This window comes from Poromitra crassiceps, assembly GCF_964638095.1.
Source record: "Poromitra crassiceps genome assembly, chromosome: 1".
NCBI lineage: Eukaryota > Metazoa > Chordata > Actinopteri > Beryciformes > Melamphaidae > Poromitra > Poromitra crassiceps.
In genome coordinates this window covers 1851882-1867544 of record NC_139623.1, presented here as the reverse complement: position 1 = coordinate 1867544, position 15663 = coordinate 1851882, and the positions used below count along the sequence as shown (strand labels likewise).

Genomic DNA, 15663 nt, shown 5'->3' with positions numbered 1-15663 from the left:
GGCGACCGACATACTGAAGATAATTAATACCTCTCTTCTTACAGGCATTTTCCCAAAATCTCTAAAAACTGCAGTTGTTAAGCCCTTGCTAAAGAAGCGTAGCCTCGACCCCTCTATAATCAGCAATTACAGACCAATATCAAATCTTCCCTTTATTAGCAAAATACTCGAAAAAACTGTCTACCAACAACTCAATACCTTTCTATCCTCCAATGACCTCCTAGATCCTTTCCAATCAGGCTTCCGACCCCATCATAGCACCGAAACTGCGCTTATCAGAGTTATAAATGACATCCGAATGAACACTGATTCAGGTAAAATCTCAATCTTAGTGTTACTAGACCTCAGCGCTGCCTTTGATACGGTTGACCACGAAATTCTATTGGACAGACTGGAAAACTGGGTCGGGCTTTCCGGCACGGTCCTAGAGTGGTTCAGATCTTATCTGCAAGACAGGAACTACTTTGTCTCCATTGGCAACTACACATCTGACCAAACCAAAATGACATGTGGGGTACCCCAAGGATCAATTTTAGGTCCTGTCCTGTTTAACCTTTATATGCTCTCTCTGGGCCTAATTATGCAAAAAAACAAAATAGCTTATCATAGCTATGCAGATGACACCCAACTCTACATAGCCCTCTCATCGGATGACTATGCCCCCATAGAGTCACTGTGTCAGTGCCTTGCGCAAATTAATGATTGGATGTGCCAGAATTTTCTCCAACTTAATAAAGACAAAACAGAGATAATTGTCTTCGGCAAAAAAGAAGATAGGCTCAAAGTTACTGCTCACCTCGAATCCCTATCTCTGAAGCCAAAGGACCAGGTAAAAAATCTTGGCATTATTATTGACTCTGATCTAAATTTCAACTCCCACATCAAGCTTATAAGAAAATCTGCCTTCTATCATCTAAAAAATATAGCAAGGATTAGAGGCTATATGTCCAAACAAGATCTTGAAAAACTAATTCATGCTTTCATTTCTAGCAGGCTAGACTACTGCAACAGTCTTTTCAATGGTCTTCCCAAAAAAGCTGTTAAACAACTTCAGCTCATTCAGAATGCGGCTGCTAGAGTTCTAACAAGAACCAAGAAAGCTGAACACATTACACCAGTTCTCAAATCCCTGCATTGGCTGCCAGTAAATCTTAGAATAGACTTTAAAATTCTGCTAATAGTTTACAAATCTCTCAACGGGTCAGGCCCACACTACATCTCTGAAATGCTTCTACACTATGAACCATCCAGATCCCTGAGATCTTCAGGCACTGGTCTACTAATTGTCCCAAGGACCAAATCTAAACATGGTGAAGCCGCGTTCTCCCACTATGCCTCTCATAACTGGAACAAACTCCCTGAACACATTAGATCTGCCCCTACTCTGCCTATTTTTAAATCCAAGCTAAAGACCTTTATGTTTACTCTTGCTTTTAACTGCTACTAAACTACTGCCTCTCTCGGCCTGTAATTTTAAAAAGATTTTTCCTGTACATTTCCAACAAATGGACTGTACATGTAATAATAATACTGAAGAGTGCCTTGTAACTTATTTAAAACAGAAATAATGTTTCATGTTTGTTAATTTGAGTATATATTTTAACTAAAACTGTCGGCTGTGTTTTTTATGTGTTTTTTATATGTGCATTGCTTTGCTGCTTGTTTTTTCGATTATTTTTTTGTAAAGCACCTTGAATTGCCTTTGTGTATGAAAGGTGCTATATAAATAAAATTTGACTTGACTTGACTTGACTTTAGTTATCAGCCGGAGCAGATAGGTTGATTTCACCAGAAACAGACGTTTCAAATTAGAAGCTGAGATAATGAGCCTTTTGTGAAATGAAGCATTTCAAGCACATCACTGACTCTGAAGCTAATATTTTCTGATGTAGTGACGTGGTGTAGTTGTGTGGTGCCCTGCGTGCCCCACCCCCCTCAACTGCAAACTCCTCCTCCGTGGGAGTGTCTCTGGGGACTCTGCTCGAATCTCTGCTACCTGTGTCAGGCGACGAATCTCTGCATGGAGCTGGGATAAACTCATCCCCACACCAACACACAGCTTGCATGCCAGAGCTGGGAGAAACTCACCCCCACACCAACACACAGCCTGCATGCCGGCGGAGCTGGGAGAAACTCATCCCCACACTAACACACAGCCTAACACGCACCCAGCATCTATTTTCGGAGCGCTCCGTTTTTGTGCGCCGGCTCCCAGCGCGACACCGAAAAGCCAAACCGGACTGCTGAGAATGGTTTGGCCCTTTGGCGTCGGGTGCTGCTTTTCTGGCGGCTAATCGTGTGGAGAAACTATGCAGCAGAGACAGAGGGGCTCAGTTGTGGGAGCGGATTGACTGCTGTTCGCAGCTAACGTCAGCTCCAGACAGAGCAATCTATACGGCTCTGGCTCCAGCATCGGTTTCCGTTTCATCACGGGGCTTCTTCTGCTGTTTTTCCTCACCTTTCTCTAATCTGGAGAGCACTGTCGCCACCTAATGTGTCCGTAAAATAGCTTGTACACCTTCAACATCCACCATACTTTCACAGGAGATGCATCAGGCTTTGATCCACGTCCCACCGTCAAAAAACGCAATTGACGTCTTTAGACGTCATTGGCACTCTACGTTACGATTTGAATTGACGTCTTTAGACGTCATTGGCACTCAATGAGTTAATTGATTACAATCACCTGTTATTTTCACCAAGATGGCTGTGTGGTGATGTAACAGATGCTATTAATATGGAGGGACTCAGTGATGATGAATGTGGTCATGTGTAGTGTTACCGCAGCACATAATGTCTCACCTGTTTCAAAAGTGATGGAGTGAAAGACTGAAAATATATAGAATACATAAACAATATAGGTAGGTATATGATACTACAGGCCTATTTAACTATTGATGTCTTTAATACCTCAAACCTGTGGCCTAACAATCTATTGAGGAACAATAGGATTCAGTGGCTATGAAAAAGCTGGGCTCAAATCATCAGCTGATGATTGATCTGTCTCATGGTGATGTATGATGAGAGAGGTTAGAGATGATGTGTAGCTTTGTGACAGAGCAAGACATTCATAATAAGATTGATAAACACCATGTTGTCCCAGATTGATGTGGTTTTTTGCAAGTAAAACAGGGCAGCCAAGAGCAGGTGCTGCTGAATAGTTATGGATCTTGACAGGCTTGGGTATAGTAGTGATGAGACAGTCGATCACTAATCGGCTTATCTCTCTATAAAAGGCCTTGATCTGCATGCCCCCCCCCCCCCTTGCTGCATTTCCAGCTGGGCCGGTGCCAAATATAATACATCCACTTTTTTGAAGAGTCTGACAATATGGTTATTCAAGTCAGTGTAATGTTAACTTGAGAAATGCCACATGTTTCCAAGAGGATGAGTTTATGGCCAGGTGGTTTTGTCAAGCTAAAATAAAGACATTACTTTCCAGTACCACCCACACCCTTGTACCCCCCTCGTCCATCAGCTGGATCTAAAGGTGTGCTTTGTGTTTTATTTTTTTCTGTGGAAAAAAAAGTCTTGGGAATTCAGGCCTGAAATTTTCCCCATAATTTTTTTTTTTGGTTTATTATGGTAATTCACCCTTCCGCCACCCTAAAAAAGTGTTCCTGGCACAAAGTAAGTGCTATACTCACGTTGTTCCCCCTCAGATCCAGCAGCCGGCGTATTAAAACCATTAAAACCACTTTTTTGAGACCTCCAGGAAATTTTTACAAAATTAATTTATTTTATTTTTTTCAGCGGGTATCCTGGACCAAATACCTTTAAATTTGACCTTAATATATAACCCTGGAGTTGGTTGAACATTTGGTGGAGTTACAAGCCTTCAAAATCCATTGCATAGTTTTCCCATTGATTTCAATGTTAATTTAGCAAAAAAACAACATTTTTTTTTTGACTCCCAGCTACTTTCCCCAAAAATAATTATTTTTCTGATCTTACACCTCTCAGCTCGAGTCAAGACATCAAATTTGTAGCTTCTATTGTGTTTGCCCCCGCCCCCGTATTTGATCAGTGCTGGCAGCGCAACCAATTGCATGCAGTTTAACATGAAATAAACAGTACATTGGTGGTCATAGCAACATGTTCCATGACCTGGGAACCCGGATTTTCCAGTGCAAACTACTGATTTGAAGCCTTTAGACCGAGATTGATGGATCAATGAAGCTAGCTTATGTTTTTTGTGAAAATTAGCTGGCAGTCGAAAATTGGCATTTTCATGATTTTTTCTGAAAGTTACCTTCATTGAAAGTACGTCGTATCTCCGCGCTCGTTCGTCGAAGAGACTCGCCAATGGCATGGCCGGATTCGGCGTCGAAAATTGACTCTAGATCTCTAATATCGTCGTGTTCTGTACTTGTAGGAGTTTTCTAGAGCTCCCGGTTTGAGGTGCGCTCAAAGCACCGATGCACAGTAAGTCCAATGCCGTGAAACGAGGCTCTTTCTCGGCTAATGTTGCTGGAGGCCTCGGTGCGGATGTCTGCCTGGATGTCTGCCTCTCTTCGCTGCCCCGTGCTGCTCTGGGAGCAGGTCACCACAGGCCAGTCACCCGGATGGCAAAGATCGCTCATGAACAACATCCGGGTCGTCTTCCAGATACTTCCTGTGGACTTCCGTGTCACAGAGCCGGCGCGTTTCGTCTTTATCGATCAATATCTGGCGCATGCGCGACAGGCAAAAAATATGGATGGATAATAAGGATTGCAATTCTCAAAAGATGAAATAAGTAAGAAAATAATTCCTCCGCGAAAAATGTGACAAATCCAAGGCTAAAATAATCCCACAAGGGGATATCCAGGTGGCATTGATGGGAAGGCAAAAAAAATCATATTTTGTCTTTTCTACTGTAAATTTGATTGTACAGTAAGTACAGTAAACTGGCATTTGAGGGGTTAAAATTCTGAGTAAGCATGAAATGTTGATATGAGGTATGAGGGATGAAGTTACCAATGGATAAGTGATTATGGATAATCATAATAATTATTATTATGAATATAAAAAATAACTTATTAAAGCAGCTACGAGCAACTTTTTCGATTGTTATTAAACAGTATAATTACAATATTGATGCATCACATCTTACCTATAATAGTAGCTGAGACCAAAGCCGTGTGAATTGGAGATTGCTCCCTTGGATGATTATTAAGTCTGTGTCTGTCTAAACTCGCGTCAACAGGGGGCTCTCTCTCTCTCTCTCCTTACCGCCGGCCCGGCTACCCGGAAGTGAAACGCGGAAGTGAAACCCGGAAGTGAAACGCAGCTGCCTGCCTCGCCGTTTGCGCTGCCTAGCAACATAACATAAACAATGTGAACGCCACGCATACTCTCGCGAACATCTCTCATTATATTCTAACAGGTTTTTTGGAAGTTATTTTGTGGTTATGGCCGAAGTGGCTGCTGCAAACCGTTTCATTTCACTTCCTGATCTTCCCTGGCCCAGAGTCCTGCACCGGGTCGGGGTTCCGCGGGGCCCCGCCGGGTACCCGCAAAAAAACGCGGGGGGCGGGTAAAAAATACACTTCTGTAAATTGGTGGGTCGGGCGGCGGGTAAAAATTAATAAATGCGGACGGGCGGCGGGTGGAACAACGACGACGTATGAGCCATGTATGTTTTTCTGTTGCACTCAGATGGAGGCAGGAGGTGTGTCTGGCAGGGGGGGGTGTGTCTGGCAGGGGGAGTGTCTGGCAGCTGGTCTGACTCGAACAGGAGAAAAGTTTCTGACGCACGTTTTCGCTTTTGTTTAGGCTACATAACCGGCATCGTTTCAAGTATGCGCATACTGTGCAATGTGTGACGCTATATTGACTGCACAAAACATTCAAAACTCAGCTGCGGTCAAGGTGATTGATTGGAGACAATACGAGTCGGACAGATAATATAGTAGGCTAACGTTAGCTTCCAGTCAAACATACACACTGGCTGTTTTCATAGCAACAGGCAACAACATGTCATGGATGGATAGCGTGAAAGTGGAGAGGTCTCATCCCAACGTGGGTTTACGTTCCTCCAACAGCAATCATAAAGGCAGTATGGATTATACCGGACATATTGGAAATAGCTGGTAAGTCACTTTGCTTGCTGTAACTGTCTGTGTGTCTGATAGCAGAGCTATCCAGCTGGTTAGTGAGCTAGCAGCTGCTAAAAGCTAATTAACGTAGGCTACATCAGCTGACGAGTCTCGGCCAGAAAGACTGCTGTTCGCCTCTCGTGTGAAAGGGTGGCAGTTTCATTAGGTTCACTACAAAATGTTTGCACTGCAGATTAACGGTTATTATATATATGCGGTTCCGGGTCGGGGGGCGGGTCTCATGTCTGCGGGGCGGGGTGGGTTGCGGTACTGATTGATCATATGTGCGGGTTTGCGGAGCGGGGTCGGTACTGCACGTCGCGGGGCCGGGCGGAACCGGGTCTTGAAAATCAGACCCGCGCAGGACTCTGCCCTGGCCACAGACAGCCTACACTGGCCGATTCACTCGGGGCTCAAGCGAGACTACTCTGCGTTGGTCTCGTCGACTATTAGAGGTAAGATGTGATGCATTGATATTAAATTTATACTGTTTAATAACAATCGAAAAAGTTGCTCGTAGCTGCTTTAATATCAATATCCAGCTGCTGGATGAGGGAGTGCAACAGGCAAAAAATATAAGGGGGGTACAAGGGTTCCCCCTCCTTTTTTCAGGTTAAAATTGTTTCCCTCCCATTGGTAGGTATGGTTCTTACTGTATTGCCAGCTGTGTGACAGATCGCTCTGTTTCACACACAGGATTCAGAACTGGTAGCGTTTAAGGAGTTATTTTGTTTTTCTAAAAGCTCTCATGCACGGGTCCACATGGCTTTGAGTGATCTCTGTTTGGATTATGAAGTCATGTTTTTAATTGCAGTGGTCTACTCTCCCTCTTCTCTTGCAGGAGTGGATTAAAAACCACACATTGGCCTCATGTAGGCCATACTGTTGTGTGTGTGGGCTGATATTCCACTTATTAAAGCATAACCTAGTTTTCATAATTCAATTGTTCTAAATGCTATTATTCAACTGAAATGGCCCAGTTTTTGTCCGTCTAGAAGCCTAAACCAGGATCTGAGTCACATAGGACTAGCACAAAGCTCCTCAAGCTGTTTTAACATCCTGAATTGTGGAGATCGGCAGTCTCCTCCTTTACAGCTTCTACAAGGCTTGCAGGGATGGAAGCCTGATGGAATTCACTAGATTTCCAGAAAGGTCTCAAACCCCACGTCTCCTTTGAGTCTAATTACTGTGTCTAATTGCAATTTGAAGTTCATGCTTTGCCACGCAGGAATGCTTTGAACACCAAATGTTCCCCCAAATCTGCTCACACTTTCTTAAGATCCCATATGCTTTGTTTTTTCTGAGTCAAAGCCATACGGATGAATGAGATCCAAAGATATTCTTCAAATACATGTTGTTTTTATGCCTTGGCTTGAATTCATGCAATGGAAGTGTTTCTCATGTGCTGCATGTTTGATAGGTTTGATAGTTTATGATAGGTTTTTGCATTGTAATGAATTCCATGAGTATGCTGGAGTGTCCCAAGGTATTATATTAACTATTATTCAAACCATGTACTTACATGCAGTTTGTCTTGGACTTTGGTTCAAAGAGAAACTGGTGACACAGTCCCCCTATTTGGACTAATGTCCCTTATGTGGGCCTTTTATTGAAACCATATCCCATCCCACCAATATTTTCTTGTCAAGATAGATCAGGGTTATGTGCCTGTCAGCTGGCAACTGATATCATTACGTCGTACATTAGATTTTGCTGATAAAAGCACACTTGGCCTCTGGTGAGAGATGAGGTTCTGGAAACAGCACGAACAGGCATCTGGAACGGGCCTGATAGTATGTTCTTGACTGGGAATTGTATTTCTAACTGTCATTTCAGCAGTTTGTCATACACTCTATTACAGAGAGGTATGGGCAGTTTGGGACCTTATGATTTTACATGGAGACCAATTCTGTACATAATGAAATGATTAGCCTAATGAATGAGCTCGATGTTGACCCACAGTTATTTTGTGAATGGCAATGTGAATGGAATGTTAATCTGTTGTCACTGTCACTGTGTGTGTGTGTGTGTGTGTGTGTGTGTGTGTGTGTGTGTGTGTGTGTGTGTGTGTGTGTGTGTGTGTTAACACATTGAATGCCAGCCATGTTTTCATTCCTGTAGGTAAGTTGTGCCAGGGGTGTTTTTGACGATTCTGGCTCATTTTAGAACAGCCGAGGATTCTTTTCTGTTAAGAATTCATGAACATCAATCATCTAAAAATAACTACCGTAAATTCCGGACTATAAGACGCACCGGTGTATAAGCCGCGGGACCAAAATTGACTATTTTTTTCTTCTATAAGCCGCACCGGACTATAAGCCGCGGGTGTTTTGATGTTTAATTACCATATGAAAGGGTTCGTGCACAGAGAGGAATGTCGGGAAAGCGATGGCTGTTTGGGGAAGCTCCCATTTATTAACATTTCAACAAAACAAAACAAAAGTCAGGTCACTAATCCCCAGACAAAATCACACAACAATAGGCTATATGTGCAGCAAACCTGTAACCAGAGAAGTCAAGTCACTAATGCTCGTCTTCCTCTTCTTCCTGCGTACTGAAACCACCAAAGTCCTCATCTTCAGTGTCGGAAACGAACAGGTTCAGGGTGGCTTCGTCAACCACTCTCCTCTCTCCTTCATTGTCACTCAAAACCAACGAACTCCTCTTCATCTATAGCTGTGTTTCCATTACAGTTTTTCGCAAAAGAATTGCGATATTTCTACAACTTCGACAATGTACAATTGCGACTTGTAGGCGTTTCCATTGAAGTTGCGTTTGAGTGATTCCCCGTTGCAGCAGCTGCCACAGTGATTACGCACGGGGATCTGCCCCATATCCCGTCCCCTGCATGCTCAAATCCAACCAATGGTCAATGGAAATCCCAACATGAAGTTACAATGCATATAAACGAGCCTGATTATCAATTCAAAAGAAAATGAGTCGCAAAATGTTGCTGGCTGCGTGAATGCAGTCAGCGCGACAGGCAGAGGAAAAAAGGTAGCCTAATAGCCTACAACTGGTCCGATTTAGAGATGGAGGGGGGAAAAGGCTGATTTGGTTCTATAATTGCACCTGAAACGTGTGCAATGTATTAGCCTACTCACAGTCACTGTATTCACTTCAGACAGCACCACCGCACCAGTGTGTGCTTTTCATCCTCTCATCTCGCCGCTGTGCCAAATGCGCGCACACAGGCAGCCTGCTGTCACCATGGACCGATTTCTGCCATTAAACATTATCTAATTTGCCCGGCTACGCTTTTGCACAACACTCGTCTTTCTGCTAGGTAGCGTTGCTTCAAAGTTTTCCACTTGCTGCGGAGGTTTTGACACGGCTATCGAACCTTACTTACCAAACTTATTTTCCGCTCCTTTTCCAAGGGATAATATGGGTCACATGACGTGCAAATGCGAAAAATGTGTTTCCATTACACTTTTGCGATAAACTGCTATATCGACACGTCTGAAAAACCACCTCATGATCATCTACTGCTCGTTCTCATGCTGTCGAGAACGAGCAAAGCTTTTTTTTGGTGAAAGAATCCTCCAGGGCGCTTCTTGTTAACAGTCCGAGTGAGTGGCAGGTCGAACGTCAAAGGCACTTCATCCATATTTATGATCTGCTCCGGTTCGATGGAATATTCCTTGATCTTCCTTTGTGTGAATTCGCCGAAGTTTGTGATTTTCTCCTGGTAGTCGGGGGAGGGAGTTGATGGGCTTGTGGCCGTTTGCTTACCGTAATTACCATATGTAAGTGGTCACGCACAGAGGGGATTGTCGGGAAAGAGATGGCTGTTTGAGGAAGCTCCCATTTACCGTATTACCGTAACATTTCAACAAAACAACATAACACAACACCACCGTTGTTTATTTTTACAGTGCACACAGTGTCCGCGGTGTGGTGAAAAGAGGGCAAGAGAGGAAATTAAAACAGAAGTGGATTTATAGTTAGAAAGAGTGCTAAAAAAGAGAGATTTTTTTTTTTTTTTTTTTTTTTTCTGAAAAAATCCATAGATAAGACGCACCGTTATATAAGCCGCAGGGGCCAAAAAACGGGAAAAAAGCCGCGGCTTATAGTCCGGAATTTACGGTAATAGAATGTGTGCTTTCTCTGTCTAAAAGAGTTAGTTTGCAGAGTTAGTAGTTATGTAGATATTAGCCGTTGAGTACAGCATGGTTTCAGCGTCTGGAAATTTATTCAGAGATAAATGGCTTTTTGTGAAACAGTCACTTTAACCATTCATTTTTGGCATCAGTAAGACCGTCAGACATTCTAAACAATAGTTTTGAACAGTAATTTCCTCCATAACAGCAGGAAACACCCCTCTCATTCAAACTCCTCCCTCCGTGTGTCTTCTCCTCCTTCCTCCTGGCTCTAACAGCGGGCGTGTCAGAAGCGCGTTGCTGCTGCCTGCCTGCCTGTCTGCCTGTCGGGCAAGACGAGTCTGAAATGGATTACTGTAAAATCGCGTCGCCATTTCCTTGAATAGCTTGCTCCCGCGGTGTGTGTGTGTGTGTGTGTGTGTGTGTGTGTGTGTGTGTGTGTGTGTGTGTGTGTGTGTGTGTGTGTGTGTGTGTGTGTGTGTTCGCGCGTTGCTGCGCGGCTCTGGGGGGAAGGGATCTCTGTCCGTTCTGTGTGTGTGTGTCCGGGCTTCTGACTGTAAAATCGCCAAGCCATTTCCGCGGGAGGCGGCTGCTTTTGTGGCTTTTGGGTCCCGTGGCTGTGACTTCTCTCGGTCTCTGTCGCCACTTAGTGGTCGGTAAAATAGATTACACACATGCTCTTGCTCCAAATAGTTATCTCAAAGATGTAAAAGGGGTTGATTGATGTCCCACCGTCAAAAAAAAAAAATCTTTATGTAAGACGAGTTAGTCCGTCCTTGGCACTTAAGCGCTGGATTATGTAAGACGAGTTAGGTCGTCTATGGCACTTAATGAGTTAATATGTTGTCACTGTCACTGTGTGTTTGTGTGTTTGTTTATCTGTTGTCACTGTCACTGTGTCTGTTTGTGTGTGTTTATCTGTTGTCATTGTCACTGTGTGCATTTGTGTGTGTGTTGTCACTGTGTGTGTTTGTGTGTGTGTTTATGTTTATGTTCATGTGATTTCTCAGTGGAGCAGGTCCCGGTGGAGTCCTACACCATCCCACTCTCGCAGGCCGAGGTCCTACAGGAAGGAAGTGATGTCACGTTGGTTGCCTGGGGGACGCAGGTAGGCGACTCAGACCATCGCTGGCAGCAGATTCTCAATGGGTGACCAGAGCGGTCCTAAGTTGCCGTCTATCTGTGGCACAGTGCCAGAGGAAAGAGAACCGCCTCTCATCTCCGCCCAGTGACATTTAAAGCCGCAGAGATGAGAGTGGATTAACTCTAAACTCCATCACAAGTCCCCTGTCTCTCAGCAGGGCTTCCCAGCCAGTGGTCTCTTGACTGACTGTATCTTCCCAGACATCTCCACTGCGTCAAGGCTGTTCTTGGCTCTCCACATGTTAACATTACATGTCGGCCGCACACTTTCCATTGTTCCCTTTCTTTTTCTTTTGCTCCTTGAGATTTTATTTTCCGCAGCTTAGTATCAAGGTGTCTATAGCTCTCCAGGAGTCATCCCTGACGTAGCCACTTTAACAGGCTCATCCTGGCCCAGTAGATGGGGTCCAATGTACCTGTAGCAGAGGGGGGTCAGAGGGCATTGGAGTAGAAACGGCTCCATCAAAGCTAGTATTATCGTTGAGGGGTGAAGGGCAGAGAGAGAAGAAAGAAGATCCAGTAAAGTAGTGGAGACCTTGGCTCTCCTTTAAGAAAGAAGATCCAGTAAATTAGTGGAGACCATAGCTCTCCTCCTTTCCCACCACATTACTCCCCCACCCATCAGCCCGGCGCTGATGAGAGTAAAGAAAACCGCTTCCACTGTGGAGTGGTAGCAGCAGTGCCCAGTGCTCACAGTCAAGGTTTCTAATCAATCAATCAATCAATTTATTGTGAAGGGACAGTGTGTACATTAATCAACATTTGACAATCAGTCATGTAAATATACCCGAGTATAAAATTAGCCAGAAGGCTAATTTTCGTCGGCAGTCCCTTTGCCTGGTGTTGATTGGCATCCTTGTTTCTTAGCATTAATGAGCCAGACTAGTCTTCACAATCACCATCTATTATGGAGTGTTGCTTCAGAAAGATCCACTCTTATCTACTGGCAGTAATGTAACAACAGCATCATTGCATAATAAATGCTGACAATCTGATCTTATTTGTTAGGGTTAGGCCTGTAGCTTTCAAACTGCTTTGACTGCTGACAGCTCCAGCTCCAGATTGTTCACAGCCATTACTAATCTGGGAGCAGCCAATAGGCCCTGCCAGTAAACATGGACTCAACGAACCCAATTGCTTCATTCATTACTCAAAAGAGGATTCGAAGAGACTAACTCTCACTCCATGCGTTGAAGTTGAAATTGCTGTTTTTGGAGCTGCATAAATGTCTTTATTAATTCAATAATTCCAGTTATTTTCAACCGGGGCCTTATTTTCTGGTGTTTGCCATTGCGACGATTAATTGTGTGTGGTCACGATTCCGTCACTTACTTCACTGTAGAGCATTACAGTATAGAGCTTCAGTTTGCCAGTAGCACTGCTCTCCAATAAGAGGGCCAAAGTAATTTCCAACTGTTGAACCCAAAAAGTGATTAAAACAAATCCTTTCAACACTCAGAACACTCACATTGAAGTTAATAATGTGTTTAAATAGCTGTGGTCAAACAATTCAATCACAACTTTCACATATAATAGCACTCAAATGTTGCACAAAAAAGGTAAAATTGCAGCCTAGCTGTAAACTACATACATGTAAGCTTGTGATGCGAGTGATGTGGTGTTCCTCTTTGTATGTTTTCCATTCAGATCCATGTGATGAGGGAGGTTGCCAATATGGCTCAGGAGAAACTGGGAGTGTCCTGCGAGGTGATTGATCTACAGACCATCCTGCCCTGGGACACCGAAACAGTTTGCAAGGTGACAGAGAAATACACATAACCACAAATCTGTAGCACCTTTCACCCTGTGAAAATGAGACCAAAGTAGAGAAAACACACACACACACACACACACACACACACACACACACACACACAAACAAACAAACACAGATATATATTTTGGATTCATCTTTGCCAAGTATGCCAATAACTGAAGGCCACTGTACATCTGTCAGTGCTAAGAATACTTTTTGGGTGATACTTTAGATGGCATTCCTGTCAAATATTTTAATTTGGATCACTTACACTGATGTTATTGAAAGGATTTAATCATTGTTCACCAATGGTCTAATCCCCCTTATTGACATTTGATTTAAGATCTGCTTTATTGTGGCGCAGAAACAATGTTCTTCTTGACAGAGTGGTTCCATTTGGTGCTTGATAAATAGCACTGCTTCCACAGCTGGTAAGCTTTGATACTAGTTTATGTTGCCTCTGCCTTACACAGGCTATGTCAGTTTGATTTGGGAGGGTTTTGAGACATGTGCTTTCCAGTGGGGATTCCATCGTTCTTTATTTTGAGATGGGGCAGGAGCTGAAGCCAAGACTGACAAATTGGGGAATAATGGCACCGACACAGGCAGCAGATGCAGGATTCTTTCCTGGTCAGCAGGGGCGATCCGCACCACAAGTGCGCTGAGTCTCAGTAGACTAAACCAGCAGGATACCAGGCCGGCAGACAGACGGAGAAAGTCTGATGTTTTGAAAAGCTCTGTGGAAATGAAAGCCCAGGTCTGGGTTAAGGCGAGCCTCTAGAACAGGGGTATTCAATTAAAATTCAGAAAGGTCCAGTTAGAGAAAATTTCCTCGAGCAACGTCTAACTTTTATGACTATTCAGTGCCATATATATTGAAGTAGCCTCCTAGTTCTTCTATCAACATCTGCATGTAGTCAACAACTGATTGTTAAACCAAATAAAGTAATTCAGTATTTTCAGCAATGTTTATTTTCAGAAAAAAGATAATATCAAAAAAGAAAATATATATTTTCCGTTTTCACGTTTAACTGGTATTACGTGCTTTAATAATACACATTCTTTTCTCTTTCAAGTAAAATAAGGGCTGCATTGAAAAAGTAAAATACACAGCAAAGAGCTTAATTTTAGAAAAATAAAGTAAAAAGTGTACTGTAAGTTCCCTTTTTCTTCTTTTAGTTGACTGCACTTGACATTTTAACAGTCTCATTCAAAACTATCTGAGCACATTTTAACAATTCCGCCACGCTCTCTTGTTCAATGACAGAAGTGTAGCCCAGCTGGCCCAGCCTGGTAGAACCATCCTGATAATAACCAGGGAGTTCCCCAAGCCCCGGTAGCCGGTGATTTCTCCGCCTACTGGCCTCTGGCCTACCGGTTACTTTACTTGAACTTTTTTTTCACAGTGCACCTGAACGTAACATGCAAAATACCCGCTGAATAAGTGTCCAAATGTTCATGTCATTCTGGCCAATACTCCACTTCTGTTATAACATTTCAGTCTGGAATATGGAATATTTTTCAATAATCTTTATGACTAAAAGGCTAAAAGTAACTGAAGTTACTGATACTTATGCTTAACTCATTGAGTGCCAGCCACTTTTGGAGAACGGACGCTCCCAGTGCCAGAGTTTCAGAGCGTTTTCAGTGATTTCTCGAGGCCCACAGAATATTGTGTGATATTACTATGTAAACACCGAACACGCAAAAAGAACAAGGAGACTCTATTGTATCATCAGCAAAAAAAAGTTTATTGATACCATTTTCCGTTCTTTAGTTATCAGCCGGAGAAGATGGGTCAAAAACAGCAAATACAGGCATTTCTATCTAGAAGCTGAGATATTCAGCCTTTTGTGAAATGCAGCATTTCAAGCACATTCACTGACTCTAGCTAATATTTTCTGATGTAGTGACGTGGTGTAGTTGTGTGCTGCCCTGGGTGCCCCACCCCCCTCTCCCCCCCTCAGCTACAAACTCCTCCCCACACTAGTAACACACAGCCTCACGCACCCAGCGTCTATTTTCGGAGTGCTTTTTGTGCGCCGCCTCCCAGGCAGCGCGACAATACATCCATGAGCGCGACAAGGAAATGCCAACCCGGACTGCAGGGAAAGGGTTGGCACTTCGGCGTCGGGTGCTGCCTTTCTGGCGGCTAATCGTGTGAAGAAACTATGCAGACAGACAGACAGAGGCAGAGGAGCTCAGTTGTGTGCACGGATTGACTGCTGTTGCCAGGCACCGTCAGTTGCAGCCAGAGCAATCTACATGGCTCTGGGCTGCAGCATGAGCGCTTTCTCTTTGATCGGGGGGCTTTTTCAGGCTATATTTCGGACATTTCTCTAATCTGGAGAGCACTGTCGCCACCTGATGAGTCCGTAAAATAGGTTATACAGCTTCAATAGCTACAATATTTGTACAGGACATACATAAGGCTTTGATCCACGTCCCACCGTCAAAAAAGGCAATTGACGACAATCGTCGTCTTTGGCACTCTACGTTAGTATTCGAATTGACGACAACTGTCGTCATTGGCACTCAATGAGTTAAATTACCCCACTCATATTCTGGTTTATTTCAAGAA

General features: G+C 43.6%; 1 protein-coding gene across 2 annotated transcripts in view; it reads left to right on the top strand.

Moving 5' to 3' along the window:
* Positions 1-15663, top strand: part of bckdhb (branched chain keto acid dehydrogenase E1 subunit beta) — a 216970-nt gene that overhangs the window by 70528 nt on the left and 130779 nt on the right. For both annotated transcript variants that reach the window (XM_083633578.1, XM_083633579.1), the window contains exons 7-8: positions 11194-11291; positions 12974-13084. In XM_083633578.1, the coding sequence (XP_083489704.1) occupies positions 11194-11291; positions 12974-13084 (209 nt within the window). The remainder of the gene's footprint in view (positions 1-11193; positions 11292-12973; positions 13085-15663) is intronic.